At 33.0% G+C, this 24,934-nt stretch overlaps 1 protein-coding gene across 2 annotated transcripts in view; it reads right to left on the bottom strand.

Moving 5' to 3' along the window:
- Positions 1-1,145: 1,145 nt before the first annotated feature.
- The window catches only part of LOC148302614 (uncharacterized), a 52,690-nt gene continuing 28,901 nt past the window's right edge, over positions 1,146-24,934 (bottom strand). Inside the window, exons 1-7 of one of the 2 annotated variants that reach the window (XM_088271339.1) lie at positions 14,161-14,417; positions 7,122-7,263; positions 6,549-6,709; positions 5,514-5,655; positions 4,866-5,050; positions 3,817-4,014; positions 1,146-3,122 (exon numbers count right to left, since the gene is read on the bottom strand). In XM_088271339.1, coding sequence (XP_088127465.1) covers positions 2,641-3,122; positions 3,817-4,014; positions 4,866-5,050; positions 5,514-5,655; positions 6,549-6,709; positions 7,122-7,263; positions 14,161-14,296 — 1,446 coding nt within the window. In that variant the 5' untranslated portion in view covers positions 14,297-14,417 and the 3' untranslated portion in view covers positions 1,146-2,640. Of the gene's footprint in view, positions 3,123-3,816; positions 4,015-4,865; positions 5,051-5,513; positions 5,656-6,548; positions 6,710-7,121; positions 7,264-14,160; positions 14,418-24,934 lie in introns of those variants that run through there. The other variant, XM_088271340.1, reaches the window with a different exon arrangement.

Raw genomic sequence — 24,934 nt, 5'->3', positions numbered from 1 at the left:
GAAAGATTGATTCCAAATTCTAGCACCTCCCGAATTCAGTGTTTAATTGCAGCCTTTTCTACAATGCGATGCAAAATATACATTGTTATATTTTTATTGTCATTTCATTAATATAAATATATAATATATATATATATATATATATATATATATATATATATATATATATATATATATATATATATATATATATATATATATATATATATATAAATATATATATGTATATATATATATATATATATATATATATATATATATATATATATATATATATATATATATATATATACATATATATATATATATATTTATATATATATATATATATATATATATATATATATATATATATATATATATATATATATATATATAAGGAGATTATTCTGAAAGCTATATAAGTATTTATAATATCCTGATACTAATTTAATATTAAAAATATCATGATTTAGTACATGGGTGGTTAACCTGCAGCCCGCAGGCCGCAAGTGGCCAGCAGTCATGTATGACGAATTTATTTTTAAACCAGTAATATAAATGTGATTATGTGTATAAATTTAAGCGCTCAAGTATTATCTATGAGCCAAGTCATGCATGGTGTTATAAAAACTGTGAACAATATCCGTACACGCACACTCTTCAGCATCCTCAATTTAAGGCAATCACGAAAAATCTCAAAAACCAGTTAAGGTGTGCAATTTCAACTATTGAAATAGCTTTAGAAAAATTAAAAAACCGAAAAGAAATTAAAATCTTGCACTGAGTGGCCATTGATAAATGGGTTTTATTTAAAATAAAATTGGCAATATTGTTTAATTAATATTTTTGATTGTTCAAATTTATAAAATGTTTATTACTATACAGATATTTTTTTTATTGGTTCAATGTTTGTTTCCTTCTCAAATCTGATCGTAGTAATGTTTTTTTCTCACAACTACCCTGATTGTACTTTCTGATTACCTCTGCTTTCAAATTGTTAATAATATGTACTTACAAAAAATCAATAAGTATGAAATTCGTTGTTATAATTTTTTTTCTAATGTCTGTATGCGGCCCTTGGGAAAATTTTAGGTTATCGATGCGGTCTGGGGTGCAATTTGGGTTGGCCAGGCCTGCTTTAGTAGGTTCGAAAGTAAAACAGCTTTATTACAAATATGCATAGTATTTTGTTTATTTTGTGATTTATACAATAATATATACAATTTATAATCACATACATTTTTAAAAGTCTTACAATATTATAGGTATGAGTTTTTTTTTCTCAAATAACACATGAGAAAAAATAATTTGTGACATTGAACATTAGTTTCCGAAGTTCAAAGAGAGAATTAAGCCTAAACTTATAGACAAAGTAAGACAACGCTAGCCTAATAGTTGTTCATAAATATTAAGGTTTTCCCTAAATAAAACCACATTTTAATGAAATAATAATATGATCGTCAATAGGTACACAAATATCAAATTAATTACTATAAATAACTTAGATTCGTTTTACAATTTACATAATGTATAACTTATTATTTCAAAATACGTATTGACTTATTATAATAATAGTAAATGAACTTAGGTGTGTTGGAAGTCATTATAAAAAAGGGATTCGATAATGGCATATCCATGATAACATAACTACAATATATTACAATATTTGATTTGTCCACAATGAAATTACTAATTAACCGTCACGCCACTTCCCCGTAGGGGTAGGCAGAGAGAATAGAACTCCACACCACTCTGTCTTTGCAAACATTCATGCATCTCCTCATACATACCCGCCAATTATTTCGACTCCTCACTTGACCGCTTTCAAGTATTTGACATGCCTGATTGTGTCAAGTTTTTCTCGGTCCTCCTCTGCTCCCTTTTCCAACAAACATTCATTCCACGTGTTCACTCACTCATTCGTTCCACGTGTCTAAACCATCTCATCACAACTTTCTTAATTATATCAATAATGCCTACCTCAGATTTACATTCCTTCCTTATTTCACCATTTGAACATCTATCATATATCATTTTGCTGTACATTCGTCTGAGAGATCGCATTATTCGATTCGACTGTATCCAGTCGAAATGCAATCTCTCATCTACCTGTTCCATAATTTCCATCTATTCAATTCATAATTTTCTAAACCATAATTTTGGATTTGCCAACATCCATCAGCAAAACACTTTCCTTACAAGCATTGTATACTTTGGTCACCAACGACTGCAAGTCTTCTCTGCTATTGCCAAGAAAAAAGTATCGTCACCATACAAAAGGCAACACACAGTGAAATTTTTCATTCTAGCTCCAACATTTAAATCTTTCAGTTCTTTCATGCAATTATCCATGTATAGATTAAACAGCAATGGCGACATTAGACATCCCTGTTGAACACCTTTAGAGATGTTAAACCAGGATGAAAATGAACCACTTACCCTAATACATGCAGTGCAACCTTCGTACAAGGCTGCAAAGTCTTGGATAAGTTTACTGCTTACTCCATACTCAGATAATACCTTCCATAGCTTCGTTCAACTCGGTCATACGCTTTCTACATTCTTTGCAATTCATAAATCCACTCTGAATATCTAACACTTTGTAATTGTTATGGTTGTTATCATTTAAATTTGAAATAACTTGCATAAAATCAGATATTAAATAACTATTCCCCTTATAATTGTTTTATCATTATTTGAATTTGGTATTTCTTTCCTATTTTTAAGAATAGCGTTACCATTTTTAGAAATATCGGGAGATTTCGATTTCATAATATCAATTTTTGGTTTTGACGCTTGAAGTTTTTTCCATGTTTCACCCAAAGCTTTGGCGAAATGATCATCTACTGACGGTCCTGAGGTGTCCTCCACTTCCATATTCACATCTTCCTCATCGACTGTCTCAGAATGAGATGATTGTTCATCCTTTGGAGACTTGGAATTGGTGTTGAGAAATTTAGTACAAGGATCACTAGCAAACATAATGGGGCTGCTGCCGCGATCCTTTGTAACTGCTTTAGCGGATTTCCCATTTGTGATGCCATTTGTCTCTTTGGTTTTATTGAAAAGTGTCATGTAGTCCGCTCCGAGTGATCTTCTGAAGTGTTCATCGATAACAGGATCACACATTGACATTGAACCTATAAAAAAATATTTATGTAATCAATAATTTTATATGAAATCATTCACTTTATGGAAAAATATAAATAATCTAACATTTTTGTGATTTCTCCAGTGTAGTTATGTAAAAGCCATTTAAAAAAAGGAGCTTAAGACATGAAGCATCTATCAGATATGAATAAATAATAGGCAAATACAAAAATAACTTATTTTACAAACCTAATTTCTCGTATTTTATTAATTTAATGTGTTCAGCATTAAAACATCTTGGCATTAATTATATTTTAAAATTTTTGTGATTTTTAAGAGTAACATAAAATAATGTATCAAAAGAGTACCATCAGAAGTGATAACAATAGCTGAGGTTTGATTATAAAAGGCAAATTATTTTAAAATAATTTTGAATGCAAAGTTTTGGGGCCGACTAATTATGTTATTATTATATTTGTTAACAGCACGGCACAATAAATGGAACCTTGGTATAACATTTTTCTGTAAAATGTAATTGAGGAGAGTTGGTAAGAGTTTAAAAACATTAAGTTCTATAAAACATCATTTAAAAAAAAAGTAATTTAAAATAAGCAAGTTAAAGAATATAATAGGGTTCACAGGCAACATCTGAACCCTAGAAACATCACAACTGTGTTTTGATTATTTGTAGTGTTAATAGAACATGCATGTTCAAACATAAATGTTTTATTGAAATGTTCATACCAGGTACGTATTCTCCCTTCCTGATATCCTTGAGCGGAGGGGGTGGAGTGGGGGTTGGAACAGTAGGGGCGTGCGTGATGACACTGGGTCGGTACAGCCCGCTGCTGATGGTCTGGTGGTAGGGGGGCGGGGGGGACCAGCGCATCGTCCAGCTCATGTCCAAGGGACGCTCGGTACACTCTGCCCCCTTTAGACTCTCTGCAACATGGTTAAGACAATATCATCTATTTTGCAATGGATAATATCTCATAGAGATAACAGAGGAGGTGTTCAATGTTACTCTAATTAACCTCTCAAGTAGTAAGATATAATTGAAATTTTAAAATATCGTTTGTTCAGTCGGTAAAATATGTAACTAGCCGATAAATGATTTGATTGTATTGTATCATCGCGGCAACATGGCATTGGTAATAATCTGCAAATATTGGAGAAATAATCACCGTGATCCTAACGTGGGGTTACACGCTATCTGACCGGGTATTTTATGGTGTCACAGTTGGGGAGGTACTCACGGTGAGGTTAACTGGATAATTAATTAATCTACCCACCAAATCAGACTGGGTAGAATTGAATATTCCCTAATTGTAAAATTTTTTATTAGAAAAACATTTTTGTTTGATTGATGTGAATTTATAACTAAATCTCCATTATGTGTAAGGATTTGATTATGAGGTTTATCATAAAAGCAAATGCGATTAAAAAAAGCAAAAAAATACTGGAAATTTTTTTAAATTTCATATTTCCATATTTACATGTACGAGTATATCTTCGAATAAAGCAATCATTATTTTTTTGAGTTTTTATTCATGTGACTAATAATTTCCGCTATTTAAAAAAAAAACACATTTGATGCACTGTACTCATATATATTTGTTTCTGTGTAAATAAAGACTGTAATTTTTTTTATATATAATGCTTTAAAAGAAAAATGCTGTCAATATCATATCTTAAACATAATACCTGGAGTACAAATAGGTTGGGTTAGACTAGATGGGTTAACCAGTTATGATCCAGATTAGGTTAGGTATGGAGAAAGTATGGGAGCATACCAATGGAAAATGTAGGAGCACGCTCGATTGTCTCAGTAAGGTAGGGCGTGCGTAAAGCCACAATGTCATCCTCATCCTCGCTGTGCAGCCCTTCCTTCCGGAGCAGTCCCACGGGAGGCTTGGAGGACGACTTGTCGTTGAAGGACTGCGAGCGGGAGGCCTTGCTGCCGACCAGCTCGGGCTCTCTGGAAACCAAACAGACGGGTAAATAAACAAACAATATCATACTAATATGATTTAAAGCATGTCCCTGTGTACATAAGTACATCGTAGTCATACAGGAGAAAGTGACTAAGTGCATTGTTTTACAAAAACGTGATCACTGACTATTTGATATCATACTAGCTTAATATTGCCCTGAAAAAATCCCAAAAGATTTTAAACTTGGAAGTGTAATATATTGACGTGTTAAAAATGACTAACTGCATTGGTGTTTATTTTCTTGGCAAGCAAAAGTGACTTAAATGGCCCTCCTGAACATTTTACATTTTGGTAGTTGGTCACTTTCTCCTGTACGACTACGATATAATGATTTATGAAGAAAGTGCTAACTCTTGAAAGTGAAGAAAGTGCAGTAGAAGTTGACTTACTACCGCAGATTTATATATTTAGCATTAAAAGATTTTTTTAAAAACAATATTACAGTACCTGTTCTTGTAGTCAGGAATGCGAATGGTGGAGCGCAAGTCACGGCGCCATTTGGAGGAAGGAAGCTGCTTGGGGGGCGCAGCGCTCTCGGGGGCCGCGGGCGCAGTCTCGGGGGCGCACTCCGACTTTGGGGCGAGGGGTTCTGAAAGAAAACAATTTTTTTTTTAAAAATATTTATTTAAATATGAAAAAAAAAATTAAATTTAACATCAGAAAACGCTCTGTTCTGAGACGGTGGCAATGGGCTAGAAGTCAATATTTTTAATTGCCCTTTTTATGAATAGTACTAACAAGTTAAAGAAAAATAAGTAAATCGTTTTTGAGCGCAGCCTTAATAAATGGTATCGAGTAATTGTAACGCGTTTTAAAATAAAAGTATTCGGTGTAATGACACTAAAAGAACCCTTTTAAAGCATCAAATTTGTGAAAACAAAGCTGTTACTGTGCACCCTCTTTCTATACTTTCTTCAAAATTACCTATCATCACTTAGGAAATGAAAACTGAAAATACTGAAGGAATAACCCGCAAAGCCCCTACATTAAGATTATAATGATCCTATTGATCGGGTGCATTTCTGATTTTATTGTAATAACAGATCGAATGCGAAATACAATTAATGAGAAAATGAAAGATGCAATAGGTAAATGCAGTTTTATAGACAATTGCACGATGCTGGTAGACAATGGAATGTTTCGGTAGCTTTCCAGACAACGGACAAGATTTCTAGGATTTGGAAATGACTAAATTCTTCACATCGCGCGACTATCGATCAAATCATTTATATTAAACATATACATCTACAATTAAAGCAATTATTGAAAATGTTAATTACTTCCATATTACACATATTTAACAGAGGAAGAGCAGTAAACGCGACACACAATGTTTTTTCCTCTAACATATTTTTTTCATATTGCTGCAATAATTTTTTCCTTAAAATAAAATTTTAAAAATATTCGAACATCGTTGGCGCTATCTCTAAAACATCACACCTGAAAAAAATAAGAGCAAGTTCAGTTGTCACAGTAAGTTACCTTTGCGGAAAGTGGGCGAGCGGTTCCAGGCAGCCATGAGGTCATCCTCATCTTCGCTGTGCATCCCTTCTTGCCGGAGCAGTCCCACGGGAGGCTTGGAGGACGACTTGTCGTTGAAGGACTGTGAACGGGAGGCCTTGCTGCCGACCAGCTCGGGCTCTCTGGAAACCAAACAGACAGGTAAATAAACAAACAATATCATACCAATATGACTTAAAGCATGTCCTCGTTTACAGCTTGTTTTGCATGCAATTTTATAGTTTACGCATAAAATGATTTAATTTTTTTGATTTCTTACAAGTATGTATTGACTAACTTTTCTGCTTTTGAAAATCGTTAAAAAATCTACTTTTGTAATTGTCCGAGTCCAAAGAAAAAAGAACTCGTTTTGACAATATATCAATTTTGCTTATGGCTGGTTTTGAATCTACAATAAATATATAATAATAATCTTCATTCCAGCTTGAGAGCGAGTGAGTGATTTTTCAAGTGCAGTAGAGTTTGACTAAATACCGCAGATTCGTATGCATATTTATCATTAGAAGACATTGTTATAAAACAATATTACAGTACCTGTTCTTGTAGTCAGGGATGCGCGTCGTGGAGCGCCTGTCACGGCGCCATTTGGAGGAAGGGAGCTGCTTGGGGGGCGCAGCGCCCTCGGGGGCCGCGGGGGCAGCCTCGGGGGCGCACTCCGACTCCGGGGCGAGGGGTTCTGAAAGAAAATACGCAATTATTTACATATCGATGTAAAACAAAATGTTGTGTAAATTAGCAATGGGCTGAACTTCAATACATTTAATTGCCTCATTTAATATTAATAAAAGTACGCCGAGTCAGTATGCTAAAATTATCGCATCGAATTTTGTGGAAACAGAACTGTTACTTTGCACCTTTGTACAGTCTCGTCAAAATTACCTTCCACTACTTAGGTGCGAGTACTAAAGACTGTTAATATCAATACAATTGAAAGGAATGGAAATAAAGCTTTTAATACTAAATCGTATAAAGTATTTTTTATTCTTAATAGTATTTGATACAATTTTGGATCACGTTACAAAAATGTGCCAGATTTCCAAAAGTTGTTATTTTACATAGAAATGTTTTTTGTCTCATTCGATGATAATGGATATAATAAAGTCGGAAGGGAAACAAATTAGCGACTTAAAAATATGATTCTTAATAATTTTCAAATAATGGCTGTCTGCCTTTACTTTTAAGTTATGACAGACGTCATATAAAAAAAATACGCACTGCGTAACCACATATAATAAAAAAACAAGTGTTAGTAGCAGTTTATTATAGTATTATACATGCATGTTCTAATAACAATAATAATAATAATAGATTAGGTAGATTCATTTGATAACTTGAAATACCGAGATGTATCCGACGAAAAAGGTCAGGAAATAGAGAGGATAAAAAACGTGTTTGGGCCTTTGAGATAACGAAAAAATAAGATCAGAATCGGTGGACATTTGATTCATAAAAAGGTTCTCGGTTAGACAAAACGACTCCATTAAAAGGCTAAAAGTGGATAGTAGTATTTAGTTTTTAAGGAATCATGCAACACAGTATCATAATAGTTATTTTAATTTAAAAGTACGTATAAGTAAATATCTAGGTTGCGAAAATAATAGTATATTTTTTGAAAACAACTGTAGTTTTCGAAGCTAGTCGTGTGTTATGATATAAAACTCAATAAGTGGTATTACTGTATATGAGTGTTTAATTTTCAAAATAAAATAGTACTATGTTATGTAGGTATAAAAATAATACTATTTTCTTGATAATTAGGGAGGCACGTACATTTTCACGAAAAATCATATAGAATAAACGAGTATTTCAGCATCGAGAGCTAAGGCAACGACATTTTATTAAAATATTCCAGATATTTCATCAGAGATGAAGAAGTATTTTGGGAAGGCAATATGCACGCCCTGAAATACTAGATATTTTTATTTTTCAAAACGAGTTTTCAAGTTTAAGTAATCACTTTATGTAATACGTTCATTCTATCAATATTATTCAATATTCAGCCTCTGATTCAGCAACCATATTTACGCAAATCTTTAAACTTCTCTATATCTCAAGTTACCATATGTGGCATCGCTGTGAAGTAATAGAGGTGAAACGTTTATTGATAAATGAGAGATTCTTTTCGAATGATGTATTTCCAAATTATTCATAAAAAACTTCTTAGTTTATTTTAAGATATCTATAACAATTCCTCGATGGTTAAATAGTATTTGTGAACAAAGATTTGAAAGTACTAAGCACAATTTTTATTATTAAAAAAAAAACACGTGTACAGTCCTCAAAATTAAGTTTATCCCCATTTCGAATTTCATTGTCGATATAAGTGAATAAAAAATGTGGCGATAAACAAATTATCTCATCTCGTCGCGTCGGTGGCGGTGAAAAATAAATATGTATAACATGGCCACAGGGCACGCCAGTAAAATGTGTAATTTACTCGAGGGCTAGACTATAGAATACCATTGTAATAGCCTCCACCTTTTTACGTCGCTCCAAATTCATGAAGCTCTAGCGAGTATTTGAAGGTCGTCGAAGGCCACACGAGGTACGAAGAGCGGAGCTTTCGGCGGCGAGGTGAAGGGGACGGGCAGGGGAGGGAGGAGGGGCGAGGAAGGAAGGAAAGGATGGAAGGCAGAAAGGATGAGGTGCGGGAAGCCGCGAGAGGGGGCAGGGAGGGAGGGCTGAGGTGAGACGCCAGGCGCTGCGCTGGACCCGCGATGGGAATAAAACCTGTTCAAAGTCTCGAATCTAAGGCAACAGGTAGAACGATAATAGAGTAAAATAAATCATTCAAAGTGAGGATTGAGTTGAATACTTAAGTTTCCGGGGAAACGGTGGATGCGATGGGAATATCAAATAATTTAGTATTCGAGGATCGGTATATTAGCATTATTACTTGACCCTAGATCCACGGGACATGTTTCGATTTACCTCAATACGGGAAAATACAATTTACAACGGTAAGAAAAACTCAGATTTTACCAAAAACGTTTACTAAAAACATTTAAAAATAAGGGCAATATTTTTTTTGAGAACTTAAAAAACTTAAAAAAATAGGTAAAAAATAAAAATATACGCTCCCCACAAATTGGATTTACGTCATAAATTTTACGAATGTCCTGTAATCTAGGGTTAAATACATTTCGATAAGCGTAAAATTCTATATAAAAAATAATTGGTTCTTAAAAACCCAGATATTTTAAAAACTGAAAGCAGTTTTCAAAGAAGACACAATTCATATACATATACACATATATTCATTATACACGTTATATACACGCATTCCACGGTAATATATAGATTTTCCAATTTTATTATCAAGATGAAACTGAGTCAGAAAAAAAGCATCGATTCATGCCGATAATTTGCTTTTAAATGCAAAGGAACAATAAGATTTTCCGTATTGTTTTATCAGCAAAGAAAATAATAATTTCTCGAATTCCTCATCGTGAACCTTGCAGTCGCTATGAAAACACAAAGCGAATAAGTTAACATAAAGTTATGTGAAAGCGATCATGCAATTTAATATGAAGGCAATGTAGTTTGAATTTGTTTTTCATATAAAGAGAATCTTACAAATCTTTGTATATGTAGAATGAGTTAAATCTGATTTTCTTCTTGCGTGCAAAGTACCCTTACCGTAAGGAACGGAATGAAAGCGTCAATAAAATATATTATTTATTGTAACTGCAGATAGTTGGTAGTTCTGAGTGAAGTGAACATGAGTGTTTGCTAATGTCTTAATAAGACGAAACGGTCACATATCATACCATATATGTAAATAAAAGTAGAATTCAATCCAATAACCGTGTTCAATTTTGGATATATTACCCAATAAATCAAATATCCCACAAAAAATCATATCTGAGAACATAATAATTTATTATTTAAATTTTTTAGGTTAGTTACAAATTACATATTGTTATGGATTTTTCCCGGGTTATTATGTCATAGTAAGTCGGTACTCTTAATTGATGACATTTCAGTATTTACTGTCAGGGCAATGCATTAAAAAATTATGTTTTAGTAAAAAAAAGTCATAAAATTCGTCTAATGTAACACGTTACGATGCGAGCATTCGTATAATCAGTACAGCGAGGCGAGCTGCTCGCTGCTCGTTCTCTATCCTAAGTCGGATGCTCGCCGCGAATGTTACGTTACGACGAAATGCTCCGGTCAGTCCCCACCTTAAGGGAAACCTGTATTGAATATCCCTTAGTAAAGGAAAAATATAAAATAATTCGGACGAAATGCGGACACCTAAAATATAATAAGTCTGCAATCCCCCAACAAACGCGCAGAATGAGACGCGTACGCGAAGCTCTGATTTGTATTATTCAACAGAGATTTGTACAAAAAATGTACGCCTATGTGCGTGTTGGAGACATAAATTTAAATGGGAGTAAAAGCTACTAATAATCAATCAGTCATTTTGTTGACCATAGAACCTGCAACCGTGCCGCATGGCGTAAGGATTAATGGAGGTCATTTATGATTTGTGATGGTAAATATTTCATTTTCTCCTTAAAGCTTTATAATATTGATTATTACATCAAATAACTAGCTAGCAATAATCGCTTTATATTTACGGTTCGCTGCTGCCACAAAAAAAATTGTTACGTTATATGAGGTTACAATTTACAGTGCAAATCTTTTGCAGAAAATATATCTCTACAGATAATGTTGCATGAATACTAAAATGAACTTAAGTAAAAAAAAGCTTAAGAGCGAAAACGGTTTTTTTAAAAAAAACTTAGATTTGTAAAATTTATGGGTTCTACTCAGAAGTAACCAAAAGGGAAAAAGGATTATTTATAGCGCCTGGCTTTCTTATTCCTACCAAGTAATTCTAGCGTCTAGCCTCTCATCCTCGGACTTCACCCTGGGGCGTATCGTGGTGCTTGTGGACTACTTAAAATTAAATTAAAACGGGCACCGATTAGCGACCCGCCTAGTGGCAAGCCATTGGCGAAAAACTCCGCTATTACCTACACGTCAGGCGCGGTCCGTCCATACATGCTGTGGATGCTCCGCATCCCTTGCATTTTAAAGTAAAAAGATTTTGACTTCTATCCGTAAACAGCAATACTGCAATTGAAATATTTTGATATTTCTACAGATACCTTAACGTAATTTTTCGACGAATCATCCCCAAGTTTAAGTGAATAAAAACTCAGGTAAGTCGTGTTTTTTTTTATTTGTTTATTTTTCGTTTGTGTGAATAGCATATTTTGTATCTGTAATTATTGAGTTATGGAGCTTAATGGATTTATGTAGATAATTTTATACGGTAACTAATTGTATCTTGTTCGTGGTCTAGCGTCTAGATGTGCATATTTGGTATCTAGTACGTAGTAGGTACGAGTTTAAACATTATTTGATATCCAGCATCCCTTCTACAAAAATACACCGACCGCTACTGCTACACGTGTGTTTTAAACAGAATTAAATAAATCGAAAAAAATATCAATAAAGTAGGGACAAGGTTTTAAATAATATGAAAAATAAAATACATATTATGATTTGACATTTGACATGAATAATCAATTAGCGAGACGCCGCGAGCCAGTGTAATTTCAATAAAAAATCATCATGATATATGTGTAACCATATGGATATTGAGGTGACGATATCAATTTAAAAAAATACATATCTAAAGCTAATAAACAGTTGGGATAAAATATGTACTGCGATTCGTGGTGGATTGGGTTCATGACATATAACTGCCCTTATTTATTGATATATTAATATTGAATAATATCAGTCTACAACTTAAAGAAAATTGCGCTGAGGAAGGTAATATATACTCTTTTTTTATTTTCGACAGAATTACAAACTGTTACTTTTACGCAAGTAAGGATTACACAAAAATAGTAAGTTAAAATGAGGAAAGGAATTTCAAAAATGAAATACAGAAAAATATAGATACCATATGGTCTCTTCATATTATTTAATTACCATATATAAATAAAAAGTAAACGTTCTTAAGTAAACTTAATATTGCTCATGGCGGACAGGGTGCTTACTGACTCTGCTATTATTTTAGTTATCAATATTGCATACATGTTTAATTGATTTCTCGATTGCATACTTGTTTAATTATTTTTTTATATAACTTCATTGCTTCGCAAACAATGCGAAGTTATACATATTAGAAATGCGTGCTTTCCATCTTATCTTTTTTCCATTCAACCAGACTGAGCCACAGCAACGCGTGGGTACAGCTAGTAAGGAATAAAACTAAACGTTTCGTTTTTTTATATATTTTTTCTTACTATACATATAACGCAATTTTTTTTTTTCGTAGATCTAAACATCCCGTTATAAAAAAAGGAATCAAGGTGTGGTAGAGTAGGCTCGAGTCTAAAACCTCACGACTTACAAATAGCCTGATTCGTAGTTTAGACGACGTTCCCGGCAGCGCATATTCTCGTTACTGGGAGAATGGGTAAGAAATTTCAGAGACGTGGAAAGATGATTCTATACGCGTACGAAATTCCAGTGATGCAATATATGTATGTATGTGCTTACTTACTATAGAGACTATCACATTCTCCGTGGACCCGAGGATCGGCGCGGATTCTGAGAATTCTGATGAAACACATTCCCACAGTATAAGACGTGTATTTTTTACGTTGTGCATATGTATATGTGAAAGTATAAATATAAAATATAATTAAAAAATATATATATATTTAATTCAATGAATATCATTTGTATAAAAATCTAGGTTTCCCCACGAAGGAGTAATTTATATTAGCATCTCAATATAGATGAAGATAATCAAGGAAGAATCTTACAAGATACAGTTTCAGACAGTCTCTTCTGATCCAAAATTTGAGTAGTGTGGTTATCATTGATGGGTAGAATTGTGAATGTTACACGTGCATAAAGTGGTCATTTAAACTAGTATAATACAGGCCAAAGAGATCCTGTAAAGAGCCACACGTAAAGTAAAGTAAAGTAAGCCCTGTAAATACCAACACCTACATAAGTTTATATTTTTCATGTTGAGATGTCAATTCCATTTATTTGTATTTTGAGTTATTATGAAATACTCGCACGTACGCTCCAGTTTTAGATATATTTTATAAATTCTACAGTAAAAAAATAATCTGCGTAACTTTCTTTGAACTCCTATGTAACATTAAACACAATCAAAACGATTCGCTTGATTTTTTTTGTTATCTCCCTTACAACTAGGGCAGTGGAGTAGATACATTTTACATAATTTTAAAAACGAACTATCAAAAAAAAATACGCCCACTTAAATAATTGTCGAACGTCTAGTCATGAGGTTAAATGCTTTAAATTTATCTGCGCATTCATTTAAAAAATATATATTATTCAAAGTGTTTTAAGGATATACATTAAAAGTTACAGTGTGTAAGTAAATCACTTAAACCAACCAATGATAGGCCGTAAGTCGTAAGCCCTGTAAATACCCAGACTCCATAATCCATCTCAATGACATATTCAATCATACGTTAGCAATTTAATATGCACCATGAAGACGATGATTGTTAGTTTATATAATTGGTATTAATGATCATGAAAGTGGTGTTTACTAAACCTTGTTCCGCGAGCCACGGCTGCCACAGGTTGACATTAAATTTAGGAGATTTAGGAGGCTCCATGGATATGCGACTCGGTTCGCTACAACACTGTGTCCGACTTGACAGAAAGAGGAGGTATGAAGTATGATCCATACTTCATCAAGTGTCTCTTATCTCTTAAACTTCGACTATACTTGATACACCATCCGAATAAAACAATAGAACACTTTATAAAAAATAAACACAAAATCACTTTTTACAAACTTATATGAAGTTTCGTAAACAAAGATAGTTTGTAACTCTTTCGGAAATACTACGCGCGATTCATAAAGTTGGATCAAAACACCTTCCCGCGCGAGAGTAAAAAGTTTAATATCGAGTTCACGTTCCAGAGTTCGGCGGAGCCTTATTCCACGTCTCCGTGCAGGTAGAGCATTGGGGCTACTAAACAAAGCGGCACATTAGGAAGGAACAAATGGGTGGTGAAAAACCGGGCAGATGAGACAGACGACGAGATCCAACACTTTTTTTATCTCTGTCTCACGTTGATAGAGTCTTCAATGAACTGAGTCTGGCGATAATCAGGACGCGGGGCCAAAAAATAACCTTTAATAAATGGTAATAAAATAAAAAAAGAGATTAAAAATTATGTAATAAGTATTATTAAAAAAACAATATAAAAACAATTCCATGTTTTTTTTAGTGTTGACATGCGCGTAGATAATAAAATGTTAACATTACCCGTCTTAATTGTACAAATTAATTTTAGATAGACAATTGAAAAAAACAAACCATTCGAGAGATTTTTTTTGTTTGGAAAAACCGTGACTCTAAAATTTTGTTTGATTCAACAATTATGATAATGATTATAGGGAGAAAGAGGTACGAAAATTAGTTATATAATTTGTAAAAAAACAAAAACTGAAGATAAAAGAAAAACAATTAACACCTCCAGTTTTCAGCTGAATGTTTAATAGAACAAATTCTAAACGCAACTGATGAAAAAATGGAAGATTCAATAGGTAAATGGAGTTTTATATATAATTGCACGGAGGCCGGAAGACAATGGGATGCTTCGGTAGCTTTCCAGAGAACGGACGAGATTTCTAGGATTTAGATATGATGAAATTCCTCGCATCGCGCGGTGATTTGCAGGTGCCAGTTTATTGGGCTAAGGTATATCGCAACAATAACGTTCGATGAACCGCGGTCATAAGGAAAACTGATCTACTTACAAATAGGTACCTACCGAAGAATTCGTATCGACGTTTTATTCCAAAAAATCAGAGAGAATAAAAAAAAATTATGGTTACATTAATTCTGAAAAGATAAAGCTGTTAGTTATCATAGTAAGCACAGATGTATAAATAATAAAAATCTAAAATCAGGGAAATTCACAATCTAGTCTACCACCTTCTGAAAAAAATGATGAATGAACTTTCTGAACAAAAGCAAAATCAAGACATTGTAACTTTAAATTTCTACGAGAATGTAGAGTCTATGGCGTCAGGGAAATGCGTCTTTATAAGTATGTGTTTTTATTTTTATTTTGTGCATCAAATTTATCTATTGACGTTTGAAGAAATCGTCAACTATTAGGTTCCACAAAATATTATGATAACATTAAAAGGTAACGTATACGAGCGACGAGCGTCGAGCGCGTGACCTGGTAGATTGAGGTTTATTCATGAATTCAGCGATATCCGATATGATTGTTAACAGGAAGACCAACCACGTAGACAGAGATATTACTGTATGTATATTTCTATGTATGGCGTATGCACGGCCGGGTTAGCGGGAAGGTAAAGGTAAAGGATCGAGACGATTGTCATACGATGTGGTGAACTAGACATGGGACGTATTTTAATGATCCGTTCAGATGCACCGAACGACAGATACGGACCACAATTTCGAGTAAATTTCATTCACAAGCGAAGATGCGCTGAAAGCCGTCGTCCAATTGACCGTTGAACGACGGCTCTACGGATTTTCGTAGATTCGCCCACTGACTCAATTGTCAATACAAAAAAAATACCTAGGAGTTCAGGGTGGTGCCGCTTGTCTTTTGTCATATGATATGAGGGTAGTAAAATTATCATTTGGATATAATAAACACCGATAAAACAAACTTGAGTGCGGAGGTATTATTTTAAGTTACGTAATAAATATATTATGATAAATATGTTATGACTCATAAGCCCAGAGGAACAATTGCCCTGGGGATAAATACTCTGGGGAATATATATTCTTCTTCTTCAAGCCCTTATCTTCACCCGATGGCGCATAGGGCACTTCATCATATAAACGCAGTGTTGTCTTGATCGTACTTGAACACATGAAGGAAAGATGATCAGCCCGCCACTTAGGATGATCAGTCCAGGGTAATTTTAAATAAATATTAGAGTGAAAAAATCACGTATTTTTATCCTTTTCCTTTGGGAATCGAACTCGGGACCTCCAGTGCAGTAGCCGAGCGTGCTGAGCGTATATATATATATATATATATATATATATATATATATATATATATATATATATATATATATATATATATATATATATATATATATATATATATATATATATATATATATATATATATATATATATATATATATATATATATATATATATATATATATATATATATATATATATATATATATATATATATATATATATATATATATATATATATACATATATTATATATATATATATATATATATATATATATATATATATATATATATATATATATATATATATATATATATATATATATATATATATATATATATACATATATGTAAAGCTTTTTGGCAGCAATGTGTTGATACGGAGGATGAAATCAATCTAGATAACCGCCAGGCTTTAGGACTAGCGCCCACGCGGGCGGGAGTAGGGTCGGGCGGGGAGCGACGGCGGGAGCAGCCGCGGGCGAGAGCGCAGCACGGAGCACCACTCTCCATACCATACGTAATAAGCTCGCGTGGCCCGCTTCCCTCACAGCCTCTGGACAAACTGAGATTTGTGATGATGATGAACAAAGAATACGGTAGCCCGCCAAACTAATTACGGTGGCCGGGAACGTCATTATTCTTTCACCCCGAGGGGAATACTCCGGTCTCTTCCGAGAACTTACGATCCGAAATATATCGTTTATTATCAAAATATGTGTGTATAGTTATTGTTGTGCCGAAGGCTGCGATGTAAGACGGTAGTCGAGTTATGTGTGTCCCGCATTCGTAATGGGGGATAAGTACGGGACGACTGCGTACACAGTCCGCAACGTGGCGTGTGCCTTGGACCAACTCTGGTCTCTTAGATATATTTACTGTACATACTACGACATGATGCGTGTGTGCGCACAAAAACATCCTTGAAGGAATCGAATATTTCGAGTGTTTCCTGAATATGGAATAATTCAGAATAATCTTACATGCGTAGAATTAAAGGTTTCTCGTAACTTACTGATTTCAACCATTGATATCGCTTATGAAGTATTAAGAATTGTGTTGTCAATTTAAGCATATATTATATATGCAACACATCCAAATTTGAGTAATACGGTCAATAATAGGTACAAAATGGTGAATGTAACAGTTCGTAAAATAATCTCTTAAACCAGCAATGAAATGTCGTAAGCCCAGTAAGTGCTCAGACTTCCGTATACCCCCTTCGTAAAAAAAACGTATTCATGTGTGTTAAGACATCGACAAGACTTGAACGGAAATACATACGCTTTAAAACTATGGTATAAAGATAGATGAAATAAAGTGAAAAATGTTCATAAATACATACACGTAGGTACTGGCAAAAACCTCATGTTACAATGTCTATATTTTTATTGATATTTAATGAAAATAATAATTCGAATGCAGTTTAGTGGCAAGCAAATCGCGATACCATGTATGACAATATAGGATCGATTAGTGTCTGGAAAAGTTACATTTGAAATATTATACTGGTATAAGAGAAATGGTGTATATGAAGGATTTTAAAATATTGTTTCTTAGATTTTTCACGGCCGTTTAGATGTCCAAGACGTTTTCTAGCATTAGTCCTGATGATAGACGCTGCCATGTGATTTGAAACGTTAGATCTCTCATGTCGCGACACATCGCTTTCGTATAATGAACGACTACAATCATATCATATAAAATCCAGGGACTTATGCACGATTAGATGAAAGACTTATATACCTAATAATCACATTGAGATAATTCAAAACTACGATGGAAAATACCTATTCCGTTTCGCCGTCAGTTTGTTTAGTCTGCCTCATCCGAAATGTGAGTTTCGCAATATTTTGTTTACAATTTAGAATAAGCCAAAAGGAGATCGCTCACGCAGGTAGCAGGAGCCACGTTTTTTAGGGAAATAATTGTGAGACTGAACCGAAATGCTTTGGTCCACGAGTAAGGCGAGGAGAAGCCGTTTCAGCGGTGCATGGCGCATGGCGTGTCTGGGTCCAGCCTACCCGCTGCGGTTCGGGTCAGTCCCGGGATTATAATAAAGGATAATTGCCCCGTTCTGGGGAGAACGCCATTCAGATCTTCTCCCATTCACGAGATCGGGACCAGATTCGAGAGATGACCACGCATTAGGACCCTAAATGTGGGATAAAAACATATATGTATAATAGAAAGTACTTTGAATTTACCAACGAAAAGAGAAAATTTGTCTTTTGACTTCTTGTCTTTTTGAAAACTACATATCGCTCAATCCTTTCAAGAACGTCATTAATCAAAAATCATCAATTTTCAGTTGTGCATGTATTCGGAATGCCCAGAAAATGTATTATATCCCAGCAAAACAGGCATATTTATAACTTAATATTTACCCGCTACAGGACAGAAAGTGTTTTTTTGCATTTTGAAGAAAAAGTATAGTTTAATTATTTTTTTAAATTTACTAAATATTTTTCAAATGGAGAAAAAACCTTCAGGTTTTACCTTAAAAGATCTTTTGCACAGTAAAACGTTCAATAAGTGGCTTGATATTTATTTTTAATACATTGTATTATATTTTTAAACTTTAAAAACGTTCTCCTGAAAAATTAAGTTTTTTATTTATGACGTTTTTGAAAGGAGTGAGCTATATGGCATATTAATTCTTTTAGAATTCAGAAAATCAGCAATAATTATTCGAATCGAAACCGAATATTTCATACTTACATTAAAAATCCATATCATAAGATTTTTTAAAACTTTTAATTTTAATTGGCAGTCACCCAGTAAGAGGATGTTTCTGCCAGTGTCAAGTCTTATTTTTATTTACGAACAAAATAATAATAACTATTAATAAATAAAATAAAAACATACTTTCAATGCGTAATGACTCAAAAATATGGCATAGGACAAGACAAGTATCACAGGAAGTTCAGTTCAATAATAAATTTACAAAATCACGATAATTTAAACAAATGATCATAAATATTATAGAAATATGGTACATGAAAATTATTATGTATGGAAAGAGTTTAAAACCGGTGCGCTTCTGGCAGGACTAAGGAAGAACCGATAATTATTTTGTTTTTAGTTCTCATACATGCTCCGTGGATCCCACGACCGGATTAATAAAGGTAATGACTTCGCTATAATACGAGCGTTTACGGACTTAGAGATGATAATACAACATTAAAATTTCTTAAAACTAAACAGTGTATCACTTAAAATATTTTAAAAAAATCAGGGATTTGGAAAATACTGGAATTAACTTATGTATAAATCAAACGATTATTCGCTTCTATTCGTTTCTATCTAGTAAACTACGAGTACGTTGTATTAAGCAGATAACCTTTGATTGTGCGCTATATTCATCAGAAAGGATTTCACGCGGGCGCCTACGTTTAAAAGTCTGATACAGGGTTACTTAATATCGAAGTAAAAAAAATACTGGTATGCGTTATTTATACAAAATTATTCAGAACTTAATCACTAAACCTAAGCATATAATTAGGTGTTGTAAAAAACATTTTTTTGGGAACCGTACCCTGCTAAGGACAAGGATAAAAAAAACAATGAAAACACATTTTACTACGGAGAATTATATTTTGGCGGTGTTGGGAAAATAGTTTTAAAAATATTCTAAGAATTTGATTCAGTAAGGATGTGGCCTCTTAAAGTATGTGGTTCTCCTGGATACATCATGTCAGGTGTCAGGTGTGAGACGGGAAACAGGAATGATTGTAGGATCTTCATTCAATGGATTGTGGCGCGTTGTAGAAATATGTTACGTACACATTTTACCCGTGTTTGTGTGCGTGTGCGTGTGCGTGTGATACATACACACACGTGTGATTTATTATTTTAAGGAAGAAAACAATTAATTTTATATTTTACCATGATATCTATAGATATCCTGGGAACATAACATGAAACATATTTGAATATTTATAATAATGAGAATATGCAACATATCGATATGATCATAGCAAAGAGTGTCATCTACAATATTGAAAAAAATATTTCGAGTCGACAAATGTTGAATTTGAAAATAAATTTGTATATAACGTATTTTTATACTTTCAATATTAGAAAAAAAATCCGATTGTTGAATTTTTATCCAACAATACGCGTGTTCACCAAAAAGTGATCAATCAATTAAATAATCAGCTTTATAATGATATGTTTAAAAGTTGATTATTCACTAGTATTTCCTTACCCTCGCAAAAAGATTATGAAATTCTTACTGATGTAAATTTTCCACATACCTACCCACTTCTACTAACTAAGAGATAAAACAAGTAAATAATTTTTTAACTTTTATTTTATTTGACTACATAATAATTTCGTAGATAAAATAAAGTAATATACATATATTTATATATATATATATATATATATATATATATATATATATATATATATATATATATATATATAAATACTTATATATTGTGTATATATACTATATTTACTAAGGTATATGTTAGCGAAGTAAAATAAAGTGTATGTACGAACAGATTGTAATTTAAATTTGGTTGGCACCAACTGATCACAGATTCCCGAGAATCAAGATTGCTTCTACCCAAAAACAGGATTAGTTAACAGGGAGAGAAAATGTTTTGTTAGGAAAATGGCCATATACTGCTATTTATCGAGACGTAGAAAATATGCGTAGATACACCGCTTTCTACATTGTGGTCGCGTTTGGGAACCGTCTCTGTTCACCTAACAGATACTGGTGTTATCAAGTGGGGTGAAGGAACCGAATACCGACGTAAATATGAAAAATTTATAAAAAAAATCAAAATTTTAAGTGTAATAATGGACATTGTATTGTAAATAATCCAAGAAAGCCATCACAATATAATGATCCTATGTAGACTAAGATGAAGTATTCGTTTCAAATAATTGCGATCGAGTTCGATTTTCCTACTTGTATAATGTATAACTGTAATCTAATATCTTATTTTGGATTGGCACCCGAAGACTGATCACACAGCAGATCAAGATTAATCGGTGCTCCACGGATCACGGAATGCTGATAACGTGAAATATAATACACGTATATAAAGTCATGTCCGCCTCCGTAGTGTAGTGGTTAGCACATTTGGCTACCGTAATGGAGGTCCCGAGCTCTATTCCCAGGGGGGTCAAAAAAACTGAATCTGATTTTTCTCTTTAATATTTATTTAATATACCCTGGACTGGTATCTGAAGCCAAGGCTGATCACTTTTCCTTCATGTATTTAAACATCAAAATAACACTGCTTACATACGAAGAAGTGACCTGTGTAACATTGGGTGCATATACGGGGGTTTAGAACGATATATAAAATCAAAATGAACGAGTATATGGTTCGATTATCAGTATCGTCACCCTTCATCCTATGTAATCTGTGTGTGCGAGGGCACTAGGTTCGGGTCTCGCTCGAACTCGTTTATTTTTTTCGGGCTTCATTTACAGAACTGGTTCCCTGTGGGGGCGCGCCGAGGGGCTCCTCCCCCGGCTCTCACGCTCCACCAGCGCTAATTGAAGTGAACCAATTTCGTTTAAGAGAACCCATCCCTGCGGAAACCCGATACGAACCACCGGAGGTCACGCACACTCAGCGGGAGGAGTGTACTTACGATTATAATGCGTAATCTTCGTCCACGGTGCAGTATTGGCATGCAAGAACTCTCGGGATCGTTTCCAGCCGACACGATATTTTACTAAATACGAACGTTTTGGTATCCGAAAAAAGTTTTGGATTAATTTAATAAAACTTTTTTATATGCTTCGCTTTGTGCCTCCGTAGTGTAATGTATCCGCCTCCGTAGTGTAATGGTCAGCACGCTCGGCTACCGTTCTGGAGGTCCCAGGTTCGATTCCCAGGGGTGGTCAAATAAATATAAGTGATTTTTTTCACTCTAATATTTATTCAATACTACCCTGGACTGGTATCTAAAGCGGAGGGCTGATCACCTTGCCTTCATGTGTAAACGATCAAGATAACACTGCGTTTATATGACGCAGTGCCTTATGCACCACTGGGATGCGGATAAGGGTTTTCTCTTTCTCTTTCGCTTTGTGAACTGATAAGTGAATATAAGGACCCTCAGTCCATTTAATCATCACAGTAGTTTGAAAATGCCATAACAAGGCGAAACAATTCTCACTAATTTTATTTTTAAAGGTTTTGAATAATTAAATACAATTTAGCAGACTCTAAAAACAGTGTTTGATTTTCATATTTAACATATATTATTAATTGAAATCTAAGGTTCTAATTTTATCAATTTTCAGTTTGGTAGGGTATTATGCAATAATCGCAATTATATCGATCATTAAACATATTTCGATTATCATTCGATTTCAGTCGAGATACAAAAAAAATAGCTGCAGGTACGCTGATCACGTCGTTAATACTCCCATTATACTCATTTGCGCGGAAGTTTCGCAGATCTAGGAAAACAAAATATTTTATAGTATACAGACATACAAATAGCGTAAGTGACTGAGCTCAAGTGAAGAGCATTACTGCTGTTTCACAATAAAATATTAAAATAAAGTAATGAAGTTTTATTTAAAAAAAAAAACAAATCCATGTACTTCTATACAAATAAATAATTGGAACAAGGAAAAGTTGTCATCATTGTTTAATTGTTTTTTTTTTTAAGTTTAAAAAAAAATCTTTGCATTATTTAGCATTTATTTCAGTAACATTAATCGGTATTATCATTGACAAAATGATATCGTTTAATATTATTAAAACCTTTGTTTTATTTTTTGTACATTTTGCAAGAGTCATTGAATCGCTTAAATAGGTCATTTCACAATCCCATACAATGTTTTAAAATCAAATAGTTCTAATAATGATAGCAGACTTAAAATCAGATTGAAATAACCTTTCAATAAACAAATAATAACAATGTAAACAACAAATGCGTTTCCACAAAATGACGTATGGCTAGAACTATTAAAGGAGACGACATATCGTTGGTTTGTAGCTTAAAACAAGTATTTTACATATCGCTCACTCCTTTCAAGAACGTCATAAATAAAAAATCGTAAATTTTTAGTTGTGCGTATTTTCGGAATGCCCAGAAAATGTACTATATCCCAACTAAAGAGGCGTATTTTAAACTTAATATTTACCCGCTACAGGGCATAAAAAGCTGTATTTGTATTTGTTTTGTATTTGTTTATGCATTTTGAAGAAAAGGTATTGTTTAATTATTTTTTTAAATAAACTCAATATTGAAAGGAGTGAGCGATATGATGTTTTAAAATTTATTGCCGAAACCTTTATTATCAATGTTTTCAACAATTATTTCGAAATACTGATATATATATATATATATATATATATATATATATATATATATATATATATATATATATATATATATATATATATATATATATATATATATATATATATATATATATATATATATATATATATATATAATATATATATATATATATATATATATATATATATATATATATATATATATATATATATATATATATATATATATATATATATATATATATATATATATATATATATATATATATATATATATATATATATATATATATATATATATATATATATATAATTATATATATATATATATATATATATATATATATATATATATATATATATATATATATATATATATATGTATGTGTGTGTGTAAATGGCATGATTGTATTGCGTAGGAATTCGAGCAATGTATTATGATATAGATAAATGTGGCAAATTGATTATTGCTCATTGTACAACATTGTCTTAAGGAATTCGATTATAAACAGGCGCATGTGACACGCTATACTGTTAACTGTGATATTGTTGAAGTAAATTAACATGATAAGAGCACTTGTGAATCTACATAAATATTTTCAATAGTATGAAACACCTTACATTTAATATCGTGGCAATAAACATTCTTAGCTTTATAAACCGTCGTGATAACACCAAACCAATTAACATTGCTCGTTGCGAAGATAATAAATACAATGGCGAGATGAAATAAACATATTACCAAATTCCAATATGAATAATCAAACTGCTTGTAGTTGTGCCCGTAGAAGACTTATCGATTGTTAAGTCTCTAAGAAGGTTTTCCGTCGGGAATATCACGTTATTTTAACAAAGGTTGTTTGTTCTTTGTCGTGCTTTCGATTGAATTAGGCAAGTATTTGAAAAACTAAAAATTTCCACGTGTCTATCTTGGACGGTCCCCACGACGAATAAATAAGTACTGGGAGAAATTGGGAAAATTCAATCGAGCGAAGGAAAGTTGCATACCTGGAATAATTACCACTAGCCATGGACCGGTA

This window comes from Brachycentrus maculatus, unplaced genomic scaffold, assembly GCF_059751285.1.
Source record: "Brachycentrus maculatus isolate JH-2025_06_01 unplaced genomic scaffold, ASM5975128v1 h1tg000432l, whole genome shotgun sequence".
Lineage (NCBI taxonomy): Eukaryota > Metazoa > Arthropoda > Insecta > Trichoptera > Brachycentridae > Brachycentrus > Brachycentrus maculatus.
This window is presented reverse-complemented; position numbering and strand designations above follow the sequence as displayed.